We start from the raw sequence: 1,777 nt of genomic DNA, 5'->3' as shown, positions 1-1,777 counted from the left end.
AAGATCCATCTAACATCAGCAACGATATCCCTAGTACCACGACCCCTTCTATTTTTATTCAACAACAAATTATTTTCACACGTAAGTATATTGCATGAGGTATTTGGGGTTCACTGTTACTAAGACATTATTGATTATCTGGAACTCAAATTGAATTGTTACGTGCTATCCCGTCAGATTTGACTCATACCTGACCTTCCAGGGGTTTTCCTGAGGCTATAAAGTGCATGGGAAGAGATTAAACATCATTCCCCCTATGGAGTACCTGGTACATTTCAACTGTGTGCCTTTGGGCTGGCAGGGCAACTCCTACCAACTACATTACCAAAGAAAGACATCCTTAAATTTGCCTGCGAATTCTAGCCACCTTTCATTTTATAAATGCACATGTGTGTCTCTCAACAAAATAATTTCAACTTTTCATATCACTATTAATCAATAGCTTTCCCTCAATGCTTGGTAAATTATTTTCAAGTTTAATTACTATTTAATGGGAAAGATAAATAAAAGTAATTGAAAAAAAGGATAACTGTTCAACAGATTAGAAAGGAATAGTCCAGGTTTAAAGGTTTTTCTCCCGAGTCTTACATTTACTCACATCTATTTAAGCATTAAAAGTACAATTCAAATTTGGGTACACTGAGCAAAAGATAAAAAGGAAAAAGTCTCAGAAATATTGGGCAAAAAACACTACAGTCTATGAAGTAACGTTATCAATCATCACAAACGATCCATTAGTGAAAAGAGAAGAAAAATTCTTCAGCAAAACTTTAATATTAATCATCATAAGTATTTTAGTTATACTAATACCTTGTTGAAAAGGACTAGCAGCTGACACAGTTGTTCCTGGATTTCTTCCACCAGCAGGCTTTCTTCCCCTTTGACCAGAGCTGTGTGTTGAAGATTTCTTCCCTTTTCCCTCTGACCCTCTAGGCTCAGAAACCTCTTTTCCACTAGAGGTATGAGCAGAAACTTCCTGGAAATTCGCATTCGTAAATCTTGCTGCAGTATCTTCCAAGCGCTTCAATGATCCTGACATGGAGTTGCTGGTAGTGCTTGTATAAGTCTACAATTTTGAATCAGAAAAGAAAGAACTAATTATATTTTGCTAAAGAAAAATAAAATATGGCAAATTAACATTAATAAATAATTGTCAAACACTATAAAAACCTGTGAAAGGTACAGTTAAAAAAAAAGTCAATGATCTTAAGAAAACTATATAACTATTTTAAATTCCATATAACTTTTATTTTACTTTTTAAAAGAAAACAGAATTCATATTATGGCTATATGAGTACCAAACTCCAGCAATAAATAAAAATACATACTAGCCCATATTTAGTAGGTGACCAATAGCAACACCAGCACTAATTTCTTAAATATTACCATTTTCAGTTATACTACTGCCTACACATAAATGAAAATAATCTGTAATATTTAACACAAGGAGGTGACAACGATGAAGGTTCTACAAATCCATACACATAAGTGATCAAGTCCAAATCTATTCAATGATAGCACATTTAGGATGAAGCAAAAATTTTTAAAGTTATCAGGCACAAAGTCCATAGAAACCTATGCAAGATTAAAGCTTCAAAACAGAAAGAAACCCTATGATCTAAGTATTGTTGTTGTTGTTATATGCCATCAAGTCGCCTGTGGCTTACAGCGCCCCTATGTACAACAGCCATAAACTCTGCTCTACCTGGTGCCAATCTTATTGTCTCAGACACGCCTACCTTCATTACCACAGTCAGTGAATGAATATCTCATCCAG

The 1,777-nt window shown here is 34.4% G+C and overlaps 1 protein-coding gene across 1 annotated transcript in view; it reads right to left on the bottom strand.

Annotated features, from left to right (window-relative positions):
* The window catches only part of MLLT10 (myeloid/lymphoid or mixed-lineage leukemia (trithorax homolog, Drosophila); translocated to, 10), a 318,731-nt gene that overhangs the window by 99,725 nt on the left and 217,229 nt on the right, over positions 1–1,777 (bottom strand). Inside the window, exon 10 of the mRNA XM_006887056.1 lies at positions 811–1,066. Within this exon, the coding sequence (XP_006887118.1) occupies positions 811–1,066 (256 nt within the window). The remainder of the gene's footprint in view (positions 1–810; positions 1,067–1,777) is intronic.

Source organism: Elephantulus edwardii, unplaced genomic scaffold (assembly GCF_000299155.1).
Source record: "Elephantulus edwardii isolate Elephantulus edwardi_28Jun2011 unplaced genomic scaffold, EleEdw1.0 scaffold00054, whole genome shotgun sequence".
Classification (NCBI taxonomy): domain Eukaryota; kingdom Metazoa; phylum Chordata; class Mammalia; order Macroscelidea; family Macroscelididae; genus Elephantulus; species Elephantulus edwardii.
The sequence above is the reverse complement of the archived record's forward strand: the minus strand, read 5'-3'. Positions and strand labels throughout refer to the sequence as shown.